This window comes from Meleagris gallopavo, chromosome 7 (genome assembly GCF_905368555.1).
Source record: "Meleagris gallopavo chromosome 7, MGAL_WU_HG_1.1, whole genome shotgun sequence".
Lineage (NCBI taxonomy): Eukaryota > Metazoa > Chordata > Aves > Galliformes > Phasianidae > Meleagris > Meleagris gallopavo.
This window is the reverse complement of record NC_139410.1, coordinates 4,597,071-4,623,944: the sequence shown is the minus strand read 5'-3', so window position 1 is coordinate 4,623,944 and position 26,874 is coordinate 4,597,071. Positions and strand designations below refer to the sequence as shown.

At 41.2% G+C, this 26,874-nt stretch overlaps 1 protein-coding gene across 5 annotated transcripts in view; it reads right to left on the bottom strand.

Moving 5' to 3' along the window:
- Positions 1 to 26,874, bottom strand: part of CPS1 (carbamoyl-phosphate synthase 1) — a 122,126-nt gene that overhangs the window by 11,810 nt on the left and 83,442 nt on the right. For 4 of the 5 annotated variants that reach the window (XM_085228844.1, XM_085228842.1, XM_019616913.2 and 1 more), the window contains 12 exons: positions 21,737 to 21,884; positions 20,151 to 20,216; positions 19,541 to 19,604; positions 16,972 to 17,153; positions 11,583 to 11,777; positions 11,126 to 11,193; positions 9,024 to 9,099; positions 6,441 to 6,518; positions 5,353 to 5,460; positions 4,115 to 4,204; positions 2,675 to 2,845; positions 62 to 136 (listed from right to left, as the gene is read on the bottom strand). In XM_085228844.1, the coding sequence (XP_085084970.1) occupies positions 62 to 136; positions 2,675 to 2,845; positions 4,115 to 4,204; positions 5,353 to 5,460; positions 6,441 to 6,518; positions 9,024 to 9,099; positions 11,126 to 11,193; positions 11,583 to 11,777; positions 16,972 to 17,153; positions 19,541 to 19,604; positions 20,151 to 20,216; positions 21,737 to 21,884 (1,321 nt within the window). Of the gene's footprint in view, positions 1 to 61; positions 137 to 1,355; positions 1,394 to 2,674; positions 2,846 to 4,114; positions 4,205 to 5,352; positions 5,461 to 6,440; positions 6,519 to 9,023; positions 9,100 to 11,125; positions 11,194 to 11,582; positions 11,778 to 16,971; positions 17,154 to 19,540; positions 19,605 to 20,150; positions 20,217 to 21,736; positions 21,885 to 26,874 lie in introns of those variants that run through there. The other variant, XM_085228846.1, reaches the window with a different exon arrangement.

Genomic DNA, 26,874 nt, shown 5'->3' with positions numbered 1-26,874 from the left:
ATAATTAAAAAAAAACAAAACAAAACAAAAAAAAAAAAACAAAAAAAAAAACAAAAGATACCTCCCCAGTAGAGGCCATTTCACATCGGAGAACAGGATCAGCATCTCTCAGCCGGGACCAGGAAAACATTGGGGCCTTGTGAGATAAAGAGGGTGGGGTGAAAAGGAGAATGAATATTCAATACATTACTGCAAAACTCCAGTTACACTTAAAGCTACAGGAAGAGACAGACATGAATTAATCCACAAGAAGCACTGGTCAAGGCTGATAAGCAAAGAAGTATTTGGCAAACAGGCATCCCCAGCATCCTGATGATGGACTGGAACAAATAAGCACATAATTCACCACTAAATCATCCTCTTAACTCTTGCAATCTTGTTCATATCGTGACAGCAGATTTCTAATCTGTGGTAGCCTACTATCATTTTTAAGACTTTTTAAAACAGAAAGTCTGCAAAGTGTTTAATTCATGAAACAAGGAGAGATATTATCTAATGCCAGGCAGTTTTCTGAGCAAACATCTCAGCAGCAGAAATTCCTCATTCGTAGGATGAAACCATTCCACAGGCGCACAGCCTCATTGGCAGAAAGCAGGTGAAACTTGGCAAACCATTTTCAGATTCTTTTTCCCTTTCTCCCTCAAAAATACACACCACTAATTTTTGTTTAACTTTCACTTGGGTGTATTAAAACTACTGATTATCTTCATTACTATTCTGGGGAGTTAGGACATAGCAGTATCATTAGCCTCTAAGTTCTCTTGTTTAACTTTATTGAAAAAAAAAAAAAGAATACAACAAGATAAATCTCTGGTAAAGAGCCCATGACCACATATGGCAAACATTCCAAAATAACTGTCTACTAATTAATGAATTCTTAGAGGTTATTTTATCTATCTTAAACCACTACATGCATTTACATAAAGACAGCGTCACTGCTGCTTAGAGAAGATCCAAAGATGTAATTCTATGCTTGGAGGTCCGGGAGATAATACTGCAGGCAAGACAGATGCTGTTTCATGGCACCTAACAATGACCAACTAAAATGTGACAGCAGAATTTCTCTGCGAGAGGTTTCTCAGTGCATGTCATCTGTCTTGGTGACTTTTAGATCAGTTTTGCTTCCTCTGTAAGAGAAAATTTTTACAGTAGACAACTCTCCAGTCTCACGCTGAGATCAGACAGTCAAGGTGGATTATTTTTAATGCATGTCTTGGAAGGTAACAATAAGAAAAGTCTTCCAACCAGTCCCCTAACTTTTGTCTGCCATCAACGTGAAAATCAATCTGAAGGAACAGACTCTGTCTGGTACTGCAGATAAATCTTATGTAAAAACTTAGCCAGTCATGCTATACCCATGATTTCATCTTGGTCAGGATGAACATGTTTCACTCTGAAAAGAAACAAGGCAAGGCAATATTTTAGTCACTAAAACTAAATTGATGGGACTCCAAATTCACAAAGGAAAAGCTACGTCGAGAAAGAAAAAAATTTCATATTCTCTTTCTAGAGTACTTCAGAACTGCTGGAAAAACAAAATCCCATTTCCATGCAAATATTCCTACTAATAAAACCAAAAGAGGACAGAAAATATCATGCTCAAATAATGAGAACCAGGTTTAACAGGAATGCTTTTCCAAGTTCAGCATTTCGAAATGCGTTAGCAGGGTTTTATATTTGACAAATCTGTGCAGAACACAAGCAGTACAAAAGGCTTTGTAACAAAACTTTCAAGAAAATAGCTGGGTTTTCCACTCTGTAGCCCACATTCCCAAGAGAGATGAAACTCTTGACTGTTTAGCTAACAACAAACAGCAACACAAGCCCTGAGTCTAAGTAACAGAAATTTACAGAAATAAATGACACTCAAAAATAATAACAAAAAACCTTCAGCCTAGACTTTCAGAAAAAACTCATCTGTGGTATCAACAGAAAGCGTTAGGTTGCTTCCAGACTGAAGATTTTGTCAGCAGAAAGATGTTAGCTATTTTCTATTCTTTCAGTTCTCACTTAATATGGAAGCTATTAAAGCTTGAAAGTTCCTGTACAAGCAATTCTCATTATCAGTCATATCCTTGCACTGCTGCTCCAGATTTTTATGATTAAGAACTTCAATTTTTTTTCCTCTATGAAGTATTCAAAACATTTAGAGCTCATTTTGGTATCTTGAGTGCTGTATAAATCTAGTAATTCTGAAAAGTAACATCTTGGCCCCACTGAAATCAACAAATCCAATACTTTAGCTCTACTTTAACTGGTGGTACACATATAAGAGGTTCCATGCATTCAACAAAGGCCCATGTCCCAGTCCATGAAGATAAAATTTGAGGACACTCAAAACACAAATTTGTACATGTCCACACATAAATCAGATAGCGTTACAAAAAGGCTCAAACTTCAGTATTCAGATCTTGAAGTGCATATCCCTCAGACAGTTTGGAATCATAATTAAAAACAGGTTAAATACAAGGGAAAAAGAGAGATGGATGTTGTTTAGCACTGAATAATTTTCCTTTTGCGTCTCTAAAATTCCCAACACACGTTCTCATAAAAGAAACTGGAAAGGGTCAATTTGGCCAATATGTAAATTGTTCTTCAGGCATCAATGTTGTACTCACTGATATCTATTAACATGCTAAGTGCTGGCTCTGTTTTGATCTTTTTGAAACCATACCTTAATCCCAATGTATTTGGATGGAATAATGGGATGCTCCAGTGTTGGGAGGGATGATTCATTAACCTCTTTTCCAATCATCACTTTTGTGGCCACATCAATGAAGTCCACACCCAGAGTCTTGGATACAAAAGGGAAGGAGCGTGAAGCCCGCAAGTTGCACTCTATTACCTGATGGGATTATGAAGGAGAAATACCACAGTCAGGCGCTGTGCCAAAGGAAATAGATTAATTCATGTCTCTGGAAATCAGTCCTTACTCCTCTTGACAGAGATGGTCTTCAGATTGCCAAATAAGAGGCACAGAAACTGTGTTCAATGATACAAAAAGCAATGAGGGATGGGAAGTGGGGAACTTGAGATACCAAGATTCCAATGCTCTGCAGCTGAGTTTCAGCTCTATCGTCCATAGATCACTCTGGAAATTGTTTTATACAATACCCTAAGTTAATACACAAGCAACATGAGAATTTCCTCAGAGGCATTAAGTACAGGCTTTAGAAGCCCTCGTTGCTCTTTTTCAGGGTAACAGCACTTCCTGAATGCCCAGCTACACTTCCCTTGCCTTCATTTGGAAGGCATTCAGTGACCCAGGCAAGAAACAGGAGTTCTGCACATTTCTGAGAAGCAGGCCACAAAATCCATTAGCAAGAAACCAAGTGTTCTAAGTGAGAACGAAGGGGCAGCAAGGCAGGGCAAGAATAGGTTAAGACAGAAGGAAAAAGGTTTAATCCAGAAAAAAGGCTGAATGATAGCAAGGAAGGAAGACTGTCCTATTCCTCTGTACAGTTTCTGAATAACTGTGTGAAATAAAAGAAAGGTGAGGAACAGTTAAGTATGTTTTCTTCAACAAACAGCCCAAACAGCATCTTGTACCAATAACATCTTTTCCATACTATGTCATGATTTCCATCCATTCACTGCTTCCTCAGTCATACTCTGCTCTCGTTCCTGTAATCTTCCTCCACTAGAAACAGAAAGCTAACTGTCATCCATAAAGGGTCAGACAACTGCCATACTTCTGTTACTGATAGCTATTAAGACCATACTATTCAGAAAACCATGTTAGCAGCTTATATTCGAAGCTTTATCACTTATATTGTCCTGCTTTCTTTTCAGTAACATGGAAGGCTTATTTTAACAACCAAAACAGCTGAAGACCAGAGGGGATATCTGAGAGCTGAAAGCAATGACATTTAGTTCATATGATGAGGCACAGGTCTCAGTGCAGTCCATCCTGCTAAATACCGATGATTTTGGGAAGGACAAAAGCCCACGGTAAAATTAAGCGACTGCTGATGGACAATGAGCCACACGCCATCAGATAAAGCAAGTTAGAAATCCACAGCAGAGCTACTGTGACAGGGAGAGACTGCAGGAGCCATGCACTTAACTAGCCCCAGCAGAGACAACTTACCTTGGCAGTCACAAAAGCACCTACCAGCACGTTGTTGCCTCGCACCAAGAACTGCACGTTGAATGGACCAGAGATGGCAAAGGCATTTGCAATCTTTCTTGTAGCAGATTTTACCTACCAAAAACAATATATATACACACATATATATGAAAACAAAAATCCCATGAAATAGCACCGTATCAATAAATCATCTCACATGCAGATTCCTTTAAATATTCCATCTCTCTGCTACGGCACTCTTTTCCAATATACCCTCATTTTGACAATAAAATATATTTCACAAGCAAACAGTGTTTAATCTACCTGGTAACCCAGAGCCTAAGGCTTCATTTGATTGCAGAAGTAAAAATACAGTTTCACGTGTATGTGAAAAAGGGAGTGAGGGGAAGAGAGCATAAAAGCCTGTCCTATCTGTCACAACTCCTACACTGCACACTGCAGCCTGTGTAACTCTTTGTGAAATAAACAGTAGTGATGATTATCTACTTGGTATTACAGACATCCCAAGAGTCTTTCACCAACAAGCCTGCCCCATCAGTGGAAGGTGTGTCAGCAGAAATACCCCTGACCAAACAGGGAGAAAACTAGGGCCCTTATTTCTTGGTTGGCAAGAAATCACATACTATCTCAGTACAAATGTTTGAATAGCTTGGCTCCAGAAGATGGCTGCTCTCAGAAACAAGGCCTTGGACATTTTTGTAAACAGATCTTTGTAAACAGAATTGGGGCACAGGATGACGTCATGGAGTATTGCATATTCATTCAGAATATGCATGTTGACAACTAACTCCGTATTACTGGGTTCATTCTTCAAGGGGGAAAAGAGTAAAAGTTAGGTGAGGCTTATTCATTCTCATATCCTTTCCAGAAAAGGCAGGCAGCTAAGAAGTTGTACACCTGATCTAATCATTTAAGGACTGAGGAGAAGAAGTGGAGAGTGAACCCTGGCATACACATGGATAGGACACTCCTCTACTGCAAAGAAGTTTATCCTAAAAAAATGAGACAAAAAACCCCACAAAAGTGTGTACTTCTTTCTATTGCTTAAATTAACGGGACATAGATCAGATCATCTTATAAATGCAACAGAGTCACAGGGAGTGCAGTGACATCCTACATTTGCACAAATCACACTGGCCTTTAAAAAAACCATCACTGATTTGATTTCTTCTGAATTTTTCCTTGAAGTTCTCTGAAGCAAGGAGAAAGCTGAAATAAATTCTTATTCTCCTTTCTCCTTTCAGTACAGGTACAACACCTACCTTTTCCAAGGCTCCCTGGCTAATAGTCTGTGTGGGTAACATGAGAGTGGCATCTCCGGAGTGAACGCCTGCATCCTCCACATGCTCTGAAACAGCATGTGCAATAACCTGCACGCAATAATGAGACAGTAATCAGTCACATCACACTCTCCCGTGAACTGTACCCCCATCTCCCTGCCCTTTGCTAGGTACAGGCCAGCAGGCTCTTGAATAGAGCTGTATCCAAAAGCAAAAAGAGATGGTGCAAGAAGGAAATCTCCCCAAATTCTGGAGGAGCAAACGCAGGGCATATGAAAAAGAGGATTATGTTAGTTTCTTTCATGCTATGCTTAAGCATACTAAGAATGGTAAAATGAACACAGCCTGGAGATCTTATGACTTCCAGTAACACATTTGATTTGGAAGCTAAGAGCTCATCAGACTTGAAACCAAATCTTTCAGCTCTCCTGCCCATGAAGACCAAAAATTTGCCATTCCCCCAAATCTGTATACGTTTGCTTACTCTTTCACAGAATTTTAATCATAGAGAAAAACAATAAGGGAAAATTCAAGCCTCAGGGTTTAAACTAAATGAAGTTGCATCAAGGTGCACCATCTTGATACTCAAAAAGACAATGATCTTGTCTGCTAGTTAAAAATAAAGACTGAAAACAGAACATTTCTGTAAAATGAGCAGTTTGTGATTGCTTGTGAAAACTGTATTTGATCAGCAATGAAATGCAAGGTGAAGCTGTAGCAGTAAAACATGTAATACCATAACACATCTAGCAATTCTGATACAAGTCATTTATGAAGTCAGTGCTTTGCAAATCCATAACAGTTTTATTCCAAAGGATTCATTCATGTGACTAAGCAATGCTTAAAGCAAAAAAAAAAAAAAAAAAAAGTACATAAACAAACAATTTAGGTGTATACAATAAATAGGTTGAGCTTTTCAAACATTATGTTTTTGAACCTCAGACAAATCTTCCCTTTCCCATTTCTCTGTTCTTCTCAGTACTGCATAGTAAGTCCTTAAAAACCAGACATTTTTACAAATCTCCTATCTTAGAACAAGTTTCATATTAAAGAAAAGCAAAAGTTCTTACTCTTCCTGCCTTGGCTACAGCATCCATTTCCACCTCGCGGGCATCTTCAATAAATTTAGTGAGTACCACAGGGTGATCCTGTCATCGTGACAAGACAGAATAAGAAAGCTTTTATTTGATAGTATTTGTGGATCATCCAAGTACTCCACTATTCATCACAGGAAAACCTCTGGAAGCGGAGTCTCACAACACCCATCTATTAATACCCTCATTCCACAGACAAGTGAACTTTGCCAAAGAAATAACTGGAGAAAACTTCACATGATTTCCCCAAAGCCACAGAGCCCTCCATAAAGTGTCACTATGACAGAGAATTTGCATGCAAAAATACCAAGGGCTTTTAGGTGACACCATGGCAGAAGGAAGATGCTTGCACAGATGCAGTGGCCTATGATCTCGCCTCCCAAAGATTTTCTTTACCTCTGAGATCTTCAATGTGCCCCTGCTCTGAGTCTTGCAGCCACCTCACTGGGCATACTGCTTCTCAGAGTAATTGATTCTTGGCATACTTAATGACATTGCAGAGTTGCTGTTTGCCACGTCAGTAAGTCACATATTTTAGGCAACCAATACATTCCTTACTCATTTCTCTGCCTGGGTTCCTAATTCTCCCAGGGAGAAGCTGCCACTAATTATAGTTGGCCAGGTTCAACCTGCCCTTGACTCTCAACAGGTTCCCTGGTATACACAGTTTTCCTCCCTCTTCTTCCCACCCACCTCTGGGATGCCAGCACACATTTGTCCAATGCTTTCTCCTCCCAGCCACCCCTCCAAGAGATGGTTAAAAATCTAATCCACATTCTTCCAGGCCAGCTTTATGTTTCAACATTTTAACTGTCCCATCCGCTATTAACTGCCTGTTATTTATTAGAGAATAAAAGGGAATAAATGACAGCCTGGGCATGCTCAAAAGACTCCTCTTGAAAAAAATATAAAGCAACTCTGAAAGTTACCAGACACAACTCCTTACATTTATCAGTGCAAGGGTAAATTCACAGGCAAGGACAATGCCACAGCCTCTGCTGTTTCATAAATTTAGTGGCTCATGTCTTGTAACTTTCTGTTGTGCTGCAGTTTTTCACAAGGAGATCTTAGATGTGCACACAACCTTGTTTATTCCAATCTATCACAAATCTTGCAAGAAGTTTTGAACATTACTGACAACATAAATGCTATAATGAGATAACACCATAATAGCAAAGTGGCTACAACAACAGAACGTGGGTCAGGCGCTTTATCTGGAGATGCTTTGTTGGGAAGCAGAAATAGGAAAGACTTTGTAATAGAAAAATGAAGTCTGTGTCCCATACAGACGCTCATATTCAGTTGTATGCTCACAGCTTATTCAGTGGAATCGATTACAACCCATCAAGTTTTGATGAGACTAAAAATCTCCCTAACTTAAAAGAATACAGTACTTTTGTTGTTTTGATTTTTGCTAGTTCAGCTCCAGCTATAGTAAGGCTGTTAGCAAAATAAAAATACTGCATGAAGAAAGAAGCCTTCCCTTCGCAGCCTGACTAAACTAGCAAAACTTTAGCACGCAGATTTACCATGCATCTCTGCAGAATCAGGGCTAGAGCACCCAAAAACTCATTGTGTGACCAAGAAGTACAGATGTTTGTGTCTGCAGCATCAACACAGTATTGGTGTAGCAGAAATGACCATCATACTGACCCAAAGGGAACAGCTCCTCTTTTCCCCAGGAATACATCATGCACTGCAGCTCCCCAGCCCCACACAGGGCCTCCTGTGCCAGGGCCGAGATTCTCAGCAATGAAAAGCTGCGTTGCCCAATTAAAGTCAATCAAGCTGTGACAATTTAAGCTGATGAAGCTCACTTTCCTGGGCCACAGCAGGAAACTACAGCAACCACTACAGCACTATTCCAAAGAGGGACCATTCAAGAAAAAAACAAACAAACAACAAAAAAAAAAACAACCCACCACCAAAAAAGGGGGCAGGGAATTAAAAGAAAACAGGCCAAACTCAAACTGTTGAAAGGTCAGACTCCAGATTCTGTATATTATCATTTCAAGCTCTGTCATCTCATTTTCTCCTCCCACATTTTCAGCTCTCCAAACACCCCTCGTACAATATAACACCAATGATGAGTACAGAAGAAATTCAAGCTTTGAGTTGTTTGCTATGTTCTGAAGCACTCAGGTCTTTGGGGAATTGCTGAGATTTTTCTTTCCTAAATTTCTATGTACTGTCTCAAATCCTTCCCACTAGTAGAAAAAAAAGACACTAAAGAAATCAGTTTTTGAAGAATTTTTTTAAATCAAAATCTTTCATCTTCTGCTTTATGTACTCTGAAGCTCAAATAACCCCACCTAACTAACAGTAAGCAAGCAGCTGTCCTGCTTCTTTGTCAGAAGAAACTCAGTATATTATTTGTACAGTTAAATGTCATAGCAAAAGCTCGCAAAGGCTCTTGCATTCAAGATCTGCCCTTTAGGGAATGAACTGAGGGGTCAAACTCTAATTTCACTGGCACCTCAGAAACAGATGGAAAACAGAACATGTGAAAAAGATACAGCAGGCACAAAACGTAAAAGCAGCAGCAGGGCAGACTGGTACCTGAGAAACTCTGGTGGCTTCCACTAAGAACTTTTTCATTTCCTCTTCACTGAATACTACATTCATTGCAGACCCACTGTAGGAATGAAAACACAAAACAAAACAAAAGCAATCAGCTTCCCTTGTCACTGCAAGGGAGACCTGTGAGCACTATACACCACAAAACAGGGCTGCCAGCTACCTTTACATGACAGACCAGCCAAGCAAGACCTTGACTTCAGCCACGTACTCACTTCACTCAGATGAAAGAAAGGCAGCACTGGTACCTCGCAGACCTCCATTATACTCAACAAAGCTCAAGGCATAACACTTTGCTCACAGACAGTCCAATTGCTCTTTGGCAACAGGTGAAGCCAGGAATGTACTGACCACACTGTGTTGTGACAACGTAAACGAAGGTGAAAACAGGCTGCTCTTAGCTGGCTCCTTTCTTAGACTTTAGGGGAGGGGCAGAGCAGATACAGATGTAATATTTGAAAGCTGCTTTGAAATCCAACTCTCCGTAATATCAGATAGGAGATTTAGGAGACCACAGTTGAGAGTCAGTAATTTGGGTCTCTTTGAAAAAGAATTTTTTATTTTTACTTATTTATTTTATAAGATGCAACAATGTTCACTTCTACCACTACTGCCCAGCTTCCTCCTTGGTTTGAAGGGCAAGCTCACAAGGGCTGTGAAGAAAAGTGGAGGAAGAATCTATCCCACTGTATCAGTCACTTTAACCTAAGGTAAATAGACACAAGTACCTACATGCTTCTACTTAACTGGACTATCTTCAGCTGATGTAAATCAATGGAGTTCAATTAAATCAGCTGCAGCACTGAGGGTGTGAACTGGTGCGCATAGCACATAACCAGGGAGGAAATGCATTTAGTTTTCAGAGGTAAAAAGCAAATATTAAAGGCCATACGTGTTCAAAGGATGAAGTCTAGCTGTGGACCTGCTGCTGTTCTGCAAATAGAGGCCAGACAGAACGCTGTCCAAGGACTTTTCACTTTCTATTTCTTCAAGTTTGACATTCTCCAGTTCCATCTCCCTGAAATTCTCCTAATTTGTCCTGAAGTTCCTCTAACCTTGAAATGCTCAAAATACCTTGGAAATACTGCATTACCAAATACTTACATGGGAAGGATTTATACTTAACTGAATACAAATGGAAACAACAAGTTAAAAGGAGCGCATCCTAAAAATCTAGAATGTGAAATGAGGAGAACTTTCTAATTTGCCCTCCTGACTAAAGCTTGGGCTTCTAACTTGGATTTGCAACTTCACTGCAAGCTTCAGAAACTGGATGGAAAAATCACAATCAGCAGTCTCCTCTCAAATATAATTTCTTGAGGTTGAACATGCATGAAATCGCTCTCTTTATCTTTATTTTAAATTATTTTCACTTTGATATGTTCCTTTTCATATGAAAAGGATCCTGTCTCCAATTTATTCGCACTCGTAAATTGTGCCCAGCAAACTGCCTTCTTTGTGCCTAGTCAGCTCTGAAGAAACTCCTCGCAGAGAAGAGTGATCATTCAAAACCTGTGTGAGCACTGATGCAACTTCTTCAAAAAGTCTAGCTGTCGGAAATGTGCAGTTCTGTACAATGTCTATTTAAAGAGAAACAGCTGCCGCAGTGTAGGGACATAAAACATGCCTGAAAGCAGAGAAGTTTGGCAAATAAGAAGCTGAATTCAAAAGATGTGCTGTCATTTTCTGGTAACAGATGCCAAACCCAATAAATGGCCTCAGCATGTTGCCTTCTGATTTTCCTGGTGGCAAACAATCTTGTGGCTTAATTGTATAAGCAGTAATTTCAGTAACCTGAAGGAATATCCCAGATGGCTTGCAGTTTTTGGCCTTGAGACATGAAAAAGGCAGTTCAGCTTAACAGACATTCTTACGATTACATTCTGCCTTTGATCTATGCCTGACAGATGTAAGGAATCCATTGGATTCCTCTATTGATATGAGCAGTTGTCCCATCCGCTAAGACTGGCAGCTTTAAGCTACATGCACCTAGCAAAGTGTTTTCCCCATGTCCCTAAAATGACCCCCTCCCTTGTCTCAAGAAGGCTTTCTTAGCTCATACTCCCCACCTTGGTGAGCCTTACCTTAGAACATAGGAAGGCCTCAGCAAACATGGGTAACTCACAGAGCCTGCAAATTCAACTGCATCTCTCTAAAGACAAGGAAGGAAAACATGCTGTGAACAAGAACATATTTTTAAGTTATACCAACGTTTCCATTCTAACTGCATTTATACTTAAAAAAAAAAAAAAAAAGAAAAAAAAAAAAGAAAAGAAACAGTAGAGTGCTACAGGACATACTGAACAAAATTCATGACTTCTCTGTTCCAGAGTTGTCATGCTCAGACCTTCCCATACAGCTTCATCAGAAAAACAGAGGTACTGACAGATCTCACAAGTTCTTCAACATGAGTAATAAAAAAAATAAAATAAAATAGTCAAATGTCTTCAGAACATTGAAATGTATCAGTAAGTTGGTCACCATGAACAGATACTCATAACACCCAATGATGATGTTTCCCAGGTGCACATGTCAACTTACCAGAGTGCTGACTGCCTTCCAGGGAGCTTGAGCCACACGCAGCTCATCCAGAACAGCTGAGAAAATGGAGCGATCTTCTGCCTGGTTGATCTGCAAAGGATGTGTGCCAAGGATCTTCACTCCACTCTGGTGTAGTGGCACTGCCAAGTTATTGGGAATCTGCCCACCCACAGAAATAATGCAGCCACTACATCTCTATTGGCAGAGAGAAAATAGCACAGTTGCATCCAAGTTAGCTTAATATTAAGAACTGCTCAAACTAAGGATTCAACACATAGATTATATCATCTTTAGATTGCTATGAGCAGATCATAAATTTTATGATCCAGAGGTACCCAGGTCGCAAAGCGTGATTCAGAATGTAGCCTCTTGGAAAAAAAAAAAAAAGCACTGTCCTCCTTGATGTCATCAACAGACAGCAGTAACTTGATATTAAATTCCCCAGGAAACCCAGGAGTCTGCCGTGTTCTCGTATTTTGATATCAAGCCAAGATATTACAAATTCTGCCAGAACCACAAGCTACTACTTTGTTTCCATGTCATATTAAGGGGCTTCTGCTTTCCCTGTGAGGATAAGCACCAGGCTGACACATGCTCCTTCAATTTGCATGGGAAGGGAGCTCTGCTACATAAACATCACGTCCTGCAACACAACTCACAACTCTGCTCAGCAGGATCAAGTCTCTCCCTCTTCCTCCTCACGTGTGGATATGGGGACCCCATCACTTCAGCAGAGCCCTGCTGTGGCCATCGGACATAGCAGCACAAACAAGGTGTTTTAGGTCTCCTTTCTTTCAGAGCCCAGCTCTTCCAGGAAAACAGCCAAATGGCCAGGGACTGCCAGAGTAGCAGATATTCACACTCTCTTTTTACTAGAGACACAACGCAGTAACCTCCAAGGGAGAGACAACTGAAAACAACTGGAAGGTTTTCTTGCTGCTGTTATTTTTTTCCCTCCTACACCTGCACTTTTATTTGCTAAGCCAGCATCCTTTTCTAGCCCCAGCAGGCAAGCTTTAGGGAGCCCTCACTGCTTCACTGCTGACCCCTTGCTGCCTCGTACAGAGCCAAGTAGCATGTTGTTCATCAGAACCCATTCCATCAGGCAGCCTGTGGGGAGAATTACTCTAGATATATGTCACCCCTTATTTTAATTCATCCTCAGCATTCTCAACTAGCTCTTCCTTTCTAGTAGCACAACTATTTCAGCCAGACTCTCAAATGTGCTCATTTCTATGCAGGTTCTTCAACACCTTAAACTCCAGAAGCAGGTGAGGCAGGACAGGTGGCACAGCGACCTTCTCTCCCTATGGCACATCCTGTGTTTGTGCCTGGGCAACCACAACATTTTTCCACAGGAAATAAGAAATAGCAAATAACAAGACATAGCTGAGCTTCCTTGCAAACATGCATCCTTCTTCAGGTGCAAACAGGGCTTTTGTTGTACTTTTTAAATAGACTACTGAAGATTTTCAAGTACAATATAGCTTGGTAGGGAAAATTTTCAGTAGTAAAAATAAAAGGCTTTCAAGTATCTGCAGCAATTATAGGGATGTGAATTACATTCAGATCATTTAATAATTAAGGGTAATTAAATAATGGGTGCTTTAATTTTAAATTAAAGCCAGTGAAACTTGGCCCAGAGGAGAATCAGGCCCACAATACAGCTGTAGCAATGGGCTCCTTTGAATCACACGTGTTACACAGTTTCACCCACCTCTAGCAAATGAGAAACAAAAACCAACATCAAGTGCACAGTGATCCATGGTTTGGCTCTATCTTTCACAGTATCAATGTTCTTTTAATTAACAAGTGTGTTTTTCCTGGAAAAGGTTATTCCAACTGGCCTTCCTGGAAGAGGAACTTCTTAATGAGGGATTTAAAGGATTTAGAATGGAAGATCCATAAGCTGTGACCAGGATGGTCCAGAAGTGACTCAGAAAAAACAAATGAGAAATGCTAGTACAAACCCTGTTCAACACTGATGAGGATAATTTCCTACCATAAAAAAGATCCTCTTAAAAAGCCTGGCATTTAAGAAGCACTTATTATCCCAAGGTCTGCAAGATTACTCACTTGCCTTACACGCCAATATACAGTGGGGGTGACAATGTTTTTTCCTAATCTTCAAGCATTTGCTTATGGGATGACACACAGCTGCTGGCCAACAGCAACCATCTAAAAGAGCTTAGGATGGGGGAGTGAAAAATACAAGGACAGAGGCTGGTTTGCACCTGCTTAGGGCCACCTCCTGACATCAGAACTCACCATCTTCAACTCTGAAGAAAAATCTGTTCCTTACTGGGTCTCTGAAGCCCCTCAAGCTTTGAGATCCATCCAAAACACAGTCCTTATCTCTGCTCCCTGGACTCTCTATCATCCCTCACTGAGAACCAGACAGTGAATAAGCAAACCCTTCTCGCAGCTTGGAATGGTTTTTGTTTGATAAAATGTCAGCCTACCTTCGATGCCAAGGTCAACAACATTGTAATCAATCCTAAACATATTTCAACCACAAATGTCCCAGCAAATGGCATCTCTTCAGCTGCTGCTTGTTTCCTCCTTTAAAGCAATTCCAGTCACTGAGCCACTAAAATCAAAATACTGCCTACCTCAAAGTTGGGATGGATTCAAGGACTCCAAGGAGGCAGAGGAGGCAGCTTACTCAAGCAGAAAGCAAACAATCCAACGCTCATTTTTACTCAAAAAGAAACATAAACTGAGGCCCAGCTGCTGCTTACTTCTTCCTTTAAAATTCTGCTGTTATTTCCCAAAGAATGCTCTCAACTTAAGAGCAGCCCATTGCCCCACTAGGGTATGGGATTGCACTGCTGAGAAACACAGGCAGAGAGAAACAGACTTTGCTGCGTATCAGTTTGTCATCAGACGTATTTTAATTATCAAGAAGATGAGTAATATCCTTGCCAACTTGTAGCTTTAAAATATGCTCTGTACATAGTCTAGTGAAAGAAGCCTAGAGAGAATTATTTTTCCCTTTACAATAAAAATCACTCTTTTTATTACTACCTTGCTTTTATGCCATTAGTAATAGAGTTGGGTTTTCTTTTTCCCTGAGTTTGAAAACAAATTAGACCATTAAAATTGTACCTAAGAGCCTCCTTTAGTTTTATGAATTGTTTCAGAATGATCCTGGAAACGGAAAAAGAATCAGAAGAGGCCCTCAAGCAGAGAGATATTAAAATAAAAAGGGAACATCTTCTCTAGAAACAAAAAGCCTATAAATCCAAGGGAAGGATTTTCATTTATTTATTTATTAAATTATTGTCCTCGCAGACTACCACCTAATTTTGCACTTTCATAGTAAATTAAACTTCCCTTCAAAGCACAGCTCTACTCTGAAGAGCTGTCTCCAGTGTATCAGAGCTGCTGGGGATGTTGACTAAGGAGGGAGACAGCCAGCTGAGTACCCCCTGGAACAGCCCCGTGCCAAGCTGTGAGCAGTACCTGGGGAGAAGGTTGGGGACCTCCATAATCTCATTGGTCAACCCACTCCTCAATGGAGCCTCACTTGTCTAATCAGAAAGGTGGGAATAGTTGCCCAAGGCTTGATGCTAACCTTAGGGAGCTGAGGAATCATCTCTGCTGGAGGCTAATGGTTTTATCCATTGTTTGCTGATGGTTTTACCTACTGTTTGTCAATGCTCCAGAATGTTTTACAGTATTTACACCACTGACGCTGTTCATTGCACACTGAAAGACTAGAGGAAGCACAACCCTTACTAGGCTCAGACCATATTGGGTTTTACATCTCCAAAACAAACACCTTCAGCTCCAGGCACCACAGTGTGCTGCTATTTGATGATGAGATCTGCAACACCTCCCAGTATAAGCAAGGTCAGCCAATAGACTGAGTGCTGTGATTTCAAACTCCTCAACCCTTGCTGTGACAAGCAGTACAATGCAAATAACATACATACTGTTCTCTTCTCATATTTTTCCTTTTAGAACTTACTAATCACTAGTACTATATGTTTAAATGGGTAGTTGCTCCCTCATCAGCTAACCCCACTTCGTATCTGATCCTGCAGTAATTAGATGCTGTGTGTCATCAGTGTTATTTCTCTGGCAAACCGTCACACCAATGTGTTCCACGCCCAAAGTTCAGAAGTTGAGTTTTGGTTAAACAAGCAAATGTTCAACATTCATAGAGATGAGCCTCCTGGTCAATACTAACGTGTTCCAAAATAATCAGCCTTTAAGACTCCAGTGAGCCACCAGAGTCTTTTAAACTGCCCTAAGTCAACACTTTACAGTAACTGTCTCTCTTTTTATGAAAAGGTGAAGAAGTAAAAGAACACAGAAAAAAACAGTAAAGTATGAAGATGCAAGTTAAAAACGGACCTAAAAATAATTTGCAAGTGGCTTAAGACGAGCTTAGAGACTGGGACTTGAATTCTGATATGCTTTTGCTTGGTTGCATATTTGGGAATAATTGAATCATAGCCAGGTAATAAAACCATTTTAGAAACTATCTCCCATTCACAAAGGAGCTGAGCTCAGATTGTCAAGTAATGGAAAAAAAGAGCCAAGAGAAGTCATAACATGACCTGGGTTCCTCATGGTTCCTTCAGCAAGTTACAATGCCAACTCACACTGAATTTCAGAAGGTATAAAAGTTTCTGTATGTATCTTTGAAAATCTCAGTCATAAAATCTAAGTATATTACCAGTTGGAAATGAACATTTTCCATAGTAGGACCAACTGTTTTTGACACTTATCCTCTCACCAAATCTCCCTGGGACTCTTCTTTGTCTTACTATTGGAAGTTCTGAACACTTGAGAACTCCCAGCAGACAAGGGCAACATGTGGATCGGGTGCCAGAACATCCTTCAGCTTGATGGGGATACAAATGGGGTCCCTTCCTGACCTGCCTGCACTTTGCACCATGTTCACCACATTGCCATTCTACTGTAAGGCCCAGGACCACAAGATTCTGAGCACATCAGTGTTATGCACATAAGTTGTTCTGCTTGCTTCAGGGAGAGTACTTGTGCTTAAAGTCAAGGATACACTTAAGTGCTAAAGCTCAGCACCACAAGGGCAGAACAATTTGTGCGATAAATGACTGTGCAGCAAATTAAATCTGCTTGTAAATATTGCACAATATGGCATCTTGCAAAATAAATTAATATTTATTTGGCATTCATTATTGAGCAGTCTGCTAGGAACATCAACGAGGTGTAAAATGCAACATCGGGATCCAAACCAAACAGCTTTAGCTAGCAAGCTCTCTCCCTTACCCCCAGCTGCTTCGCAGAAACAAGCTAGTGACATGAATTTTGACAAGTCTGGGCTGCTTTGTGGCTTTTTGGTGCTGCTTCTGCTTTTTTTTAATTTTTTTATTTTTTATTATTATTATTATTTTACCTCGTACTGGTAGATGTCCAGAATCCTTTCCAATGACATCTCCTCAAAGTACAGTCTGTCACACTCATCAAAATCTGTGCTCACCGTCTCCGGGTTGCAATTCACCACGACCGTTTTGTTGCCAAGCTGACGCAGCGTGCGGATACTGGAGACAGCACACCAATCAAACTCCACACTGCTGCCTGCCAGGAGACAGAAAAGCAGGAAAGGAAAGGATGGATGCAAGGAAGAAAACAAACAGACATTCTCGGCATTCGAGTTGGAAAAAAGAAAAAGAAAAGAGCTAGCATTGCCTCCTGTCAGCTCAGAGCATGAGATCTAATCATCCCCCCATGGAAACTAATCATCCATGACCATGGTCCTCCAAGAACAACGGCTGAGTTGGCTCAGCTGCTCGGGAAAGAAAGGCCCCCAACGTGTCTGTTATCCTCGTGCAACAAGTTGTGCCTATCCTTGCTGCCCATCCAGCTACTGCTGCCTCTCAGCCAGGCCACTTTAGGAAGAACTCAAGAGGAACAAGCTTAGAGGTGACAAAAGAAGTGCACGTTATGAAACAGTGCAGTTTACTCAAGGAAACAATTGTACGGAGGCTGCTTGAAAAACCGAAGAGTGAATTACGTGTTTTGTTGTTGTTTTTTTTCGTTGTTGTTCTCTTTGGTTTTTACCTCTCAGAAAAGCAGAGTATGGTTAACCTAGTTAGTGGTTTTGACCACTGACTCTAGTTAAGTTAGAATGATGGATGAACACTTTTGGAGCCTCTTTGTGAACCTTCTACCTTGGTGTAAAGGCTGCAGTGCTTGTGGTATCACTCTGGGGCAGGCACATCCCAACTGTCCTGAACACTGAACAAACACTGTGGCCACCCCTAAAAGAAAGATGCTAAGTCTGAAAGTTCCCTGCTCTACATAGCTGGGAACTGCAACTTTTGGCACTGCTGCAGGACTCAGGCAGTTCCAGAACCCAAACTGGAGGTAACAGCCACTGTCCCATACATTTCTACGCTCAAACCTCTAAAAGGGGTAACACAGACAGAGAATGATGCATACTAAAGAACGCTGTTAAATGGTTATGCCTGTGCTCTGCACGAAAACTTTGGCCTCGTTGTGATGTGTTCACAGTCATTACATGATCGTTAACCACTGATATAATTATTTTTAATATTTAATTGTGTGACAAGATACATTGGAGATTCAGGCTGCACTTAATTGCTGCCTCCACAACATCCAGTAACAAACAGATGGCTGGCACAGGTCACTTACTGACAAGCACACAGTTTATTTTCCTGCTTCTGTCAAGCAGTAATCTCAAACATGTGTTGGCCTCAGCTAAAACCTCACAGAAAAGACAGGGAAATCAAACTTGGAACAGCATGCTTCCCAGAAGGGTCACCGGATGCTCATTCAACTCTTTATTCTACCTCAACTACTCAAGTATTCTTATAGAAAGAAGAAACCTCAACTATGGGATACAATGGTCATCTGCAATCCCCAGCAGACTGCTTTGGGCACTACCTGGGAACACAGCTGAACACTCAGAGGTATAATATAGATGCATCAAGCAAGGGTCAAATCCAGGCAGTAGGAAGAGGGAAGACAGCAAACTGGGAAAAGCATACTACTTACTTGCCTTCAATGGATAAAAAATAAAATGAAATAAAATAAAAATCAACTTGGCTAGTGCAACTAGAGGTACAAGTGGTTTCCTCTCCTCTATTAGCAAACCTTATTTAGTTGAAACCTCTTTCGAAGATTGTCCTGGTCTAACCAAAGCTAGAGATCAGATAAAACCAATACCAGACCCATACACCTAAGCTAAGCAAATTTTAGGTGCATCCTACCAACGGCACCAGAAGGGTACCACATGATCCACCCATGCAAGCAAAACAAACGGATGTAGTTTAAAAATTTATCTTTCAAAAACTGTCACTGCTGCTTGTGAAATGCAGAGCAAAAATATTTCTGAGAACAAGCAATTTGTTTCTTGTCAATAATTGCAAGAAGGATCCATAAAAAGTCATAAAGAATTCAGCACACACTGTCTACACAGTGCTCACAACCATAAGGAAACTCTTGTGTTGCCTGAGAGTCTGTGTTGAAAAAAATGCATACAGAGAATTGTAGATACAGAGTTGATGAAGATACCCCAAACATTATCACAGTCACCTATGTTACAGTATTAAAACTCAAAATATGTAACAATGTACATATGAGCTGACAGCAAACATAACAAAGCTACCTGTGGCAGCAGTGAACTTCCATAGTAGATTCTCAAGACTTAAACATCTGCAAAAGATTTTTAAAAAAATCCCTAAAACTTTGTGGAAACGACAACTTAGTGATGTGCTTCTGAGTTTCAAGTGAAAAGTAATAAAAATTCTCCTGTTTTTTCAGGGCGTGAAATAAAGTCTCCAAGCAAGTGTAAAAGGCAAACCTTGTGCTAGGAATTGATGTCCTGTGCACTGTGCTCCAGAGGGTTTTGTCACCACATCAGAAGAGGAACAAATGAACCACAAGAATATCCAAAAAAGGCTCAAGGGTATAAGGAAAACAGAGTTGTGAGAAAGATTTACCTATGTGATATGGTCCACAGCCCAACACCATCACTCCACAGTCATCAAATTTTACATCGTGTTCCTGAGAAAGGAGGAAAAGAAGTCATTAGGGTCCATACTCAGCAGCACCTAACTCCATGCTTCTCAGAACAAACAATTTGAGGCGTTCAGCCCATATCCAACATCCTGATCCTTCAGGGCACAAGTCTGATGTCATTTACTGCAGTGTAAAAGAAGCACAGCTCCATTGGAACTGGTGGTGCTGCACTCAAATCAAAGGAGATTCTACACGCCCAGCCTGGCTATCCGAGCAGCTAAGGAGCTGTGAGCTTTCACAAAAACAAATGCGAGGATGAGGCAAGTGAGATGTGAGTTCTGCATTCCTAGCATTCCCTCTGCACATAGGATATTTGTACAGGTGATACGAGACAAGATCCTAACAACATAGGGGCATTAACACCAAGTGCACTGGATCACTGGGCTTGATGAAAGGGGATTTGCATACATCACCATCCAAAATAATTTCTACAGAAACCAAGACACTTGCAAGATCTCCAGAAATATTGCAGCATAGGGGAAACAGATCAAACTAGACAGCAATGAGCTTGTTGTTTCCAGCTGCACCTACCTGGCCGTTGTACGTGACGTAAAGGTAATTAGTTACCGCTGGGTATTCTGCTGCCAGTGTGTCAATCTGTATGGAGGAAGGAGAGCACAGACTGTGTCTTTGCCAGTGCAAGATTTTTCTCACACCGTACGCTTATTTTTTTTCCCCTCCACTTTTCTTTCCTTATTCCTGTCCTATTATTTTTTTTCCGCCATATCTTTCCTCAAAGGAACTTGATCTGAATTGTGATATGCTGGCAATGCAGCAGATGCCTGGCTTGCAGTTTAGGACAGCACACGCTCTGCTCTCTACCATCTCTTTCTAAGCTGCAGATTCAGCTCCACATCTACTTGGTAGAAAGCTTCACAGCCCTGAAGCTTTTCCCAGTCAGCCCTTCTTGCCTCTGCCTTCCTCATTCTCTAGTGTCAACCACTTACTACAGGTTACATACATGGTAACTAGTACATCTATGCCACCCACCACTCCTGAAGTTCTCTGAATGAACAGCTGAAACATTTGTAAGATGGAATACTGAACAGGGAATAGTATTAAAGTAGTCCTGACAAGAAATTTTACATGTTACCACTTAAAAAACTTTCCAATCTTCAAGTATTTTCGTGAATCCCCACTGGCAGTCCAAATGCTTGTGAATAATGAAGAATGTGACCTTAAGTCATTAGCACTATGTAACTGTCTGCTGCTCATTACTGTTGCTATTACTGCAACTTGTACTTCATGGCTCAGGAAGAAACATATGCTTTGATGCCACAAATGCTGCATAAGTCAAACGACCTTATTAAAGGTACCTTGGCACAGAAATCAATCCAGCACTGCAATGTCATGTGCAAGAAAGAATGTAGTGCAAGAGCAGACATGTTCCTGTAGGCCAGGTGAGGACGTAGAAAGAAAAGAGCAGCTGGGTAACAGAAGGAAATTTGGCATCTGGAATTGGGCCTGAGGATACAGATGGGCTTTTTCGGAAACACTGAGTAGCTTAGATTGGCTCTGTTGGTTTTTTTCCCCCCCTACTAAGGACAAAAAAAAAAAAAACAACCCAGCTGGTGGCAGTTTAATACCCACATACCTTAAATGCAGCAACAGAACACCTAGCAAAGCACTTGTGACACTGCCATGAATACTAGATGAGCTCATTACACTCTGAGCTATCACAATGAATAGCAAATGAACCCATAGCAATAGGGCACTTCAAATAAAGTATTACCCTGTAAAAAGTTACTACCGGCACAAAAGACATATGACACTTTTTATGATCACCCCATGGTGGACCAAAATCAGTCCTCTCAGCCATTTTCTGAAGCCAGGTAGCTGTATTCGCACCTCAACCACAGAGAAAATGAAAAACTCAGCATCTCCTTGGGGATATTCACCTACAAATTCCTGACATTACAGCTGCTCACCTCACTAGAGGTAACAGCTAGATGAGCAAAATTTGTTCACTTATAAAATCAGTACCAAAACTCCCACTAATGACAATAGAGCCACAGTTTTCACTTTGTTTACCTCAACTGTTCTTAAGGACATAGAGTCCTCCTGCTTATTGCCCCCTCAGAAGCTCCCTCCCCAACCAGTGACGTTTCTCATGGTACCTTTTTCACCCAGGGCACTACATTCTTCCTCATTCTCAGCTGGCGGCACTGGACTTCAGTCAGTCCCAGGCATTTCCCAATCTGTCTGTCTGAGAAGCCCATCTGTTTGGCCTTCCTCAGCATCTCTTCTGGAATTTCTTCACCGGTACTAAAGAAACAAACAGAAGAAAAGAGCTGCATGAAGCTTCACAGCGATATTTAGATGACACGTGAGTACTTGTGCCTTTCAAAGTGCACTGAGATGCAGTTGCTACAGAAGTATGCAAGTAAAGGCAAGAAAAAGACGACTCAGCTAAACTATGCAATCCTTGTGCATAAAAGATCTTTGTTTTTATGCTGGATGTCCCACAGAGATGCCTATTAGGCAAAGCCTACAGGTAGACTACTGGTGCTGAGAAGTGAAACATTTTCTTTCATCACTATTTGAGGCAGGACTGGCCATGCTGGGCCTGCAATCTCCCAGGCAACATTCTCCACCAAGCTAGTACAAGGTCATTGTGCTCACAACATCTGCATGATCAGTTACCATTGCAGCCCCCACAGATGACTTTCTTTGCTTTCTTGGATTCAGTATCTCCATACCCAAACTTCTTTTCCCTTCTGTCAGTCTCAAATTTCTTTCATGTCATTTGTGCTATTTCTTCAATTACTAAAAGGAGGAGATAGGGTAAACCAGGGTCTCTCAATAGTCCCTTAAGTCTTTGTTCTCTCATTTCTGCTTCTAAAGAGTCCTAGTTTTCGCTATTTATTTCAGATACATTCGTTTCCCTCACTCATCAATGCAGCTCATGGTTTCTTGTCCATTTCGAGTTTTTCACCTTCTCCATTCCCTCTTTATACTCTCCATCACAGACCTTTTTCTCTCTCACACTGTTTCTGTTTCACTTTGTTTTGACTCCACCTATACCCCTGATAGTTCCTGCCTGTCTGTTTCTAAGCTACCTTTTCTAAGCCTAGCTCTTGCAAAAACATAAAAAAGCCTATGTATTTTTATCAGCACTTCTGCTTTTCATCTTCATTGCCAAGAGCATCCTTGCCTGCCCAATAAATCAATATTTTATGAGCAAGCAAGCTCTGAATCAGGAAAAAGGAAATGATTAACAAACAAGCAATTTTCCTAAATCAGAGCTTTTGAATCATGTCCTTTGCTTGATGGTATTTTTAAATAAATAGCATTATGTTATTTGAGTGGGAGGAGAGGGTAAGGCCACTTTATTGGAATGTGTCAAGAAGCTGAAGCATGAAAGACAGCCATTGGATTGGATTTTCTACGTCAGCTTGTGGAGCAGCTTCGCTGCCCTCAGTGAAGCCAGGCTAGCAGCAAAACAGGTGAGTCGCAGAAGTATCAAACCAGCCAATTTTGAGAGTAGCATTGCAGACAAGAAACTTCCGGGTTCAAACCCCTGGATAAGTGAGCTTTGCTCTACTACTTCCCCAGTATCACCTCTCCTTTTTCTGCAGTGTGAGAACAGGATACTCCATACAGCTATAACAGTGTCAGCCAGGTCAGTGTGTACTTGCAGAAAGGAAGCAGTCCCTGTAAGTGCTATCCTTGGAACCACATCCCAACCTGGCAACCACCTGTAGCAATCAGCCTGCGCTATGGATGGATGGCTCCTGACAGGAGGATCCCGTGCACCCTTGTCTTCTCCACAGTCCCTCACATTGCTTTCCTTGCTCAAACAGATCCTGCTCTTTGCTAACCATAAGAAAATGGTCCAGCGTAATTGACCTTGAGCTTCCTCGGTTTTGGAAGGGCTTCCCAAAATAAGATCCACTTTCCAGCAACTTGGAAGCTCAATGAAAACCTGCAGCTTCCATGCACTAACTCCTTCACTGCAAAAACTCCTCTGCTTCTGCAGAGCCCTTTCTACCTTCTGTCTTCAGAGGCAGAACTTCTTGTATGACCAAGCATCAGAACTGGAAGTATGGACGAGTATTTTACAAGAGGAAACACAGCAAGCAAAACCTGCCAATTCCCTGGCAAAACAGGTGCTAGCCATCACCAGCTATTAGGAAGGACGCAGACACATCAGATTCCTCTCCTAGGTTTGGCATTCCCAAGGTAAAAACGAGCAGACCTGACGACCCCAAGAAAATGAGCCTGTTCCCGTGCACGTTTGCTCCCTCGCTTTCACTGTCTCAGAAGCACACATTGCTGGCTGTCATCTGATTACCGACAGAAAAAGAAAATTGCCTTCATTTGCAGCCTATTTCAATTCACTTTTTTTCAGCTCTCATTATAACAATATCATTCATTGTCACCCCCGCCAGAAGGGTGGGCAGAAAAGAAGCAGCCATAATTTTGCAATATGATTCCCTTTGTCTTAGGCTAGCATCTTAAATCACATTAGGTCATTACTAGGACACCCTAGTCTGGCTAAAGATATCCACGCAAATAGATAACCAGTTTTGCAAGGGAAATAACCAGTACACAAGAGTAAAGCTGACTGTCTAAAAGGGAAATAAAAGTTTTCCCTCTGCTACTCCTAATGCATGACAAAGATAAGAGGCATGGCTTTCAATGTGGTTAATACAAAACACGTGCTGGGAGCCTCTACAGAAGAAGAATCTGGACAGGACCACCTCATTCCTCATGCTATGGAGTTTAATATGGAGGAGTTTAATATGGATGAAAGGCACCTGGATTATCATGAGGCAGGAAAGATGAGACCTGGCAATCCTGCCTGTGGATGTAAGAATTTTGCCATTAGGTAATTAAAGAAAATCAGCACAAATCAAACACTCGGTGCTGCTTTCCAAGGTCTTGAAACCAGAATCTGCCCTGAGATTTCAGTTTACTAATAATGATGACTTATGAGATTTATATCCCAACTTTCACCTGAAGAATATTAAGAAACATGCAAACAGTAGGCAGTGTGATGTTTATATTGCAGATAAAGGGGAAATGATTTTTTAGATCCAGCATTGACCTAATACTATTCCCACAGACTGTGCTCCCAGACAGCCTATTAGACATGCTGCAAACAATAAAGGCAGCAAGGACAGTCTCATGCTCATTCCTTTGAACATTTGGGTGCAAATGACCCTTCCAAGAGCTCATCAGAAACCCAACACTAAAATGAGAAGAAAAAAAAAAACAACCATCAAAACATTCAGTTCTATCGCCAAACTCATGACCCAGTCCAACATAATCAGCTCCACCTTCCCCTGGGGCATCACTTTTTCTTCATATACAGACCACGAGCTTCCAAAGACTGAACCTCCTTGCTAGTTTATAATCCATTCTGAAATAAGGGGAGTTTAAGTGGCCATTAAATGGCTCCTTTTCCTAACATTTCACCTTCACAAAATGACAGTCAGAAGTTTGAGAGCTTCAAAACCAGACTATCAGACTTCCTCTACACTGCCATAATCATTCCTTGCAAAGCTAAGTCCCCTGCACATTTTGCAACTTACTAACAATACAAAAATTGCTTGTGCTTCCTTTTCAGGTTCCAGAGTTGATTTGTTGTTGCTTTTTGCTTAAAATTCTACCTGTCATCTTTTGAACTCCATACACTTGCTTCTTCAGTGATAAATGATAAGAGGAAATGGAATAAATACCCCGTAATGAGGAAATTTTCACCTGGCACAGAGGACCTGAGGAAATCTATTAACTGACTGGAAGAATGCTGGCACTGCTGCAATTACCAGGACAGGCAGCTTGCTCCAGCATGCCCTCTCTTCCACTTGACTGCTTTCACCTGATCTTTAGGAGTATTGCTAAATAAACATGTCAGTGGAAAGCTCCAGTTCCATATGCAAAGTGCTCTTTTTCTTGGCCTGCTTTATGCGGCCTGGGCACGCAGGAAGGATCTGCAAAAGTGAGCACACTCCACCTCAGTCTGTCAGTCTTAAACATAGCTCCTCCTAATTCTGCAGCCCGGTCAACAGTTTGGCTCTTGCAAGCAAAGAGGACCAAAAGCAAAAAGCACCGGAGCCAGAATCCTGATGTCCTGAGAAATCTCTTCCTTTTACAGGAGCATCGCAGACACAGGTGGTTTCAAAAGCCTCCTTGATGTCAGGCTGCATTATATCCAAATATTTTTCCTCCCTTCCTCCATTTCCCTGTCCACTATAAGGTTCCTAGTGGCATCCTGGCTTGCTCCTCGTGTTTTACAACATTTTGAAAGTGCTACAATTAAAATAATGAGATCAGTGTACAAATTCTCTCTCTGCTTCTCTTCTTGAGAAGACTGACTGTGACCTTCCTTCCCCTCCTAAGAAACCCCTGAGACGACTGACAAAAAGCTCAAAGGAAAGCTCAGGGATGCAGGAACTGTAAACCAACAAGCCTTGCTCACTGAACAACCACTGCGGAGCCCTGCATCTATACTGTTTTGATTCCTGGGCTAAACAATCTCATTGTGGAGATCTTTATTTAAGTAACACAAGCCTGACGTTGTGCCCAAAGACCTGAATGACTCACATCTACAACTGAGTGATGTGCCAAAGCAGCAGCTCAAACAGCCAAGGAATGGGTCATAGATGCTTCCTCCAAGCCTGTTTTCCACTACAGCTAAAAAGAGAGCTTTGAGGGCTCTCCTGATATGCAGATTCCCCAAAGCCAGTGTGTACATCACTAGAAGAGGCTCCCCAATGGCTTTTAAAGGGCAATGCCTGGCTATCACGTGTGTCAAAGAGGAAAATGCATACTGAGTCTTCACAAATGTAGAGGTGCTTTAAAGGAAAACACAGCTGTGAATTTATTACCTATGGCTCTTATAAGACAATAGGAAGTATCTTACATTGAATCTCCACAAAGCACAAACAATTGCACTGCATAACTGCTTATACCATATTCTCCTCATGTATTGAATTCCTAATTTGTTCCTGAGCCTACCCTGCTCTCCAGTTCACTCAGAAGACAAAAGTAATCTTCCCAGTTAGTTAAAATTGCGTACAACAAATATGTCAGTGACAGCTCCTAAAACAGTATAAATCAGAGCTGCCTCCTTTACAGTCACCAGACCAGCTCCACATTATACCCACACAAGATCTCAGCTGTGCTCTCTGACCTGTCCCAAAACACACAAGCCAGCAGAAAAACTGTTATTGAGAAGAGCAGGTGTGCAACTCGCACTGTGGAAGAACAGATGTTATCGATGGCCTGTCTGATCTTTCCTCCTACCTTG